The 2,500-nt window shown below is 37.2% G+C and overlaps 1 protein-coding gene across 2 annotated transcripts in view; it reads right to left on the bottom strand.

Annotated features, from left to right (window-relative positions):
• CHOp24 (transmembrane p24 trafficking protein CHOp24) overlaps window positions 1-2,500 on the bottom strand; it is a 23,377-nt gene that overhangs the window by 8,699 nt on the left and 12,178 nt on the right. The window contains exons 2-5 of one of the 2 annotated variants that reach the window (XM_070139227.1): window positions 2,141-2,401; window positions 1,921-1,950; window positions 1,084-1,113; window positions 294-323 (exon numbers count right to left, since the gene is read on the bottom strand). In XM_070139227.1, the coding sequence (XP_069995328.1) occupies window positions 294-323; window positions 1,084-1,113; window positions 1,921-1,950; window positions 2,141-2,401 (351 nt within the window). The remainder of the gene's footprint in view (window positions 1-293; window positions 324-1,083; window positions 1,114-1,920; window positions 1,951-2,140; window positions 2,402-2,500) is intronic. The other variant, XM_070139229.1, reaches the window with a different exon arrangement.

Here is a 2,500-nt window from a genome sequence, read left to right as displayed (position 1 = left end):
AGAGGGGGAGAGAGAGAGAGAGAGAGAGAGAGAGAGAGAGAGAGAGAGAGAGAGAGAGAGAGAGAGAGAGAGAGAGAGAGAGAGAGAGAGAGAGAGAGAGAGAGAGAGAGGGGGGCAGAGAGAGGGGTTTGGGGGTAGGAAGGAAAGACAGAACAACAAGGGGTGGGAGTGAGATGGTGAGGGTGTAAATGGGGCACAGAGGGGATAGGAAATGAAGTGGGAAGGAGGGAGGAAAAGCAAAACAGATTGAAACAAAAATACAGACAGTGTTGGCAACTTGTGAACTGACAAACCTTTATCACTGCCATTCTGCAGATACCAATCTGTTTTGTAAAGAGAAAACAGCAAGTTTTATATGCTGGTGAGCTATCCAAAGCTACTGGGGAAATATATGCATTTTTTTCAACATTGTAAAAATTAATTTGGCATTTGGAATTTTCTACTCCAATCTGCATAATAAAAACTATGCAAAAACAACCAACAAAAAAATTAACAACAGATTAAATAAGGCAATGAAAAAATCTATGGCAACCGTGACTACGAAGACTCATGTAATAAACGAACATATATCACATAAAGACAATATGAAAGCAAAGGAAAGGAAAATAAAATGTTCAACTGATACCTAAAAAAGTTAGGATTATCTTTTCATGTTTTAGGTTTTTAGTTCTCTCTTATTCTTATAAACAGAAAGGGAGATCTTCCATTTTTCAATGTTTATCATCTTAATGTCTGAAGTCTTAACAATTCAACTACCAACTGGTTTTGATATATTTCATGAATCATGTACGACGGCAAAATACCTTCACTCAAAATACAGTTTTACTTAGCTCACTAACATTTTCTTAATTTTTATATACTTTACATTTTTCTTTCACTAACAGCAAAAATAATTTTAAAAATACAATGTAGGAAGTTTCATATTTACTTTGAGGGTAAAAGATTATTCCCCCCTAAAGAATCTGGCATTGCTGGAAGTGACACCATAAATATCAATGCTGGTATTAGATGGTTTTACAGGAATTCACAAAAGCGTCATTTAATTGGAGGATGATTTGTTGTCTAGTTGGAACAAAAACAGACCTGTGTCGTTGTGGACCTCACCATGCCACTCTGTATAATAAAAGACAGTGTGAGACAGTATCTTATATCTATTCTGCACACTTGTGGGACTATTCATTAAAAGAAAAAAGAAAAGAAAATGTAACTCTTTAAAAAAGAAACTATTCTACTATACTCTATTTAAAAAGAAAAAGAAAAAAAAATGAAACTATTGGGAGTTTCAGCCTAAAAAAATTATAAAGGGGCATTAAATGGTTAAGTAGAACATTCACTTGTCTTTTTTTGCTTAAAGACAGAGACCAAAAACAAGAAGGCAAAACTTGAGCCCCATGAAAAAAATAAATACATTTTACTTATTCCACCATAAGTTAATCAATCAATTAATATGTTAATTTCCTAAACATATAGGTTACAAAGCTCTAAGGAATAAGGAAGCAAAGAACTATTACCGCACAAGACAATATGATCTGCCATGTTATGAAATTATAAAGCTCACTGCAAAAATTCGATAAGAACAAAGCTGTTGTTCGTAAGCAGCAAACACGAGTCTTAAGCAAAGGATGCGTAGAACTGATCTTTCACAATTATTTGCTTGAGGAGAAAGACAGAGCAAGAGCAAGGTGAGGAAGTGGAAGAGAATGTGTTGAGGATACAAGCAGGAATCTGAGGAAGTGGACAAACAGGTAAAGAATGGATATTATTACAGGAACACAAACTCATCCAAATAAACTAAACATAAGGCACCATTATCAACAAGACTGGAAATCCCATCCGAGTTATCTGGAAGAAAAGACATTAGTAATATCACTGCAAAAGGGGGCAAACCAGAAAAAAAGGGGAACAATCAAGTAAATCGACCTGTCTGCTGGATATGATCGACGGGCCAATCTGTCAGAGGGGAAAGAGCGTTAAGAGAAAAAATATACGCAAAAGCATATTATTCTTCCATTAGGAAAGAAAAGAAGGCATACCCTTTTCAACTCTTATTCATTACATATACACTAACTTCAGGCTTTCTTATCATTTACATTTCAACCAATGTTTACCAATTCTCAACATGCCTCTACACCACACTCACCCCCTTCTGCAGCACCTTCAGCAGTCTCCCCATGGGTCTTTTCTTCAGTCACCCCAACATCCATGGAGAACATGACAATCTTGGGAGTCATGGTGGACATCTTGTTGGAGAAGCAGTAGGTGTAAACACCATCCATACTGGCGGGGAAGGTGTAGCGCCCATTGGACTCGCGCTCGCCCTCGTGAATGATCTTGCCATCAGGGCTGTAGATTTTGATGTCAATGTCCAGGAAGCCACCCTCAGCTACCTCAAAGGCCAGTCCTGTGAGGAAACACTGCATTAGTTTTCTATTACCTTTGCAAGAAGTGGCTTCACAACATCTAACTCACAGAATTGTCTCTCATAGGAATCATATGTACA

The sequence above is a fragment of the Penaeus vannamei genome, chromosome 25 (genome assembly GCF_042767895.1).
Source record: "Penaeus vannamei isolate JL-2024 chromosome 25, ASM4276789v1, whole genome shotgun sequence".
Taxonomy (NCBI): domain Eukaryota; kingdom Metazoa; phylum Arthropoda; class Malacostraca; order Decapoda; family Penaeidae; genus Penaeus; species Penaeus vannamei.
The sequence above is the reverse complement of the archived record's forward strand: the minus strand, read 5'-3'. Positions and strand labels throughout refer to the sequence as shown.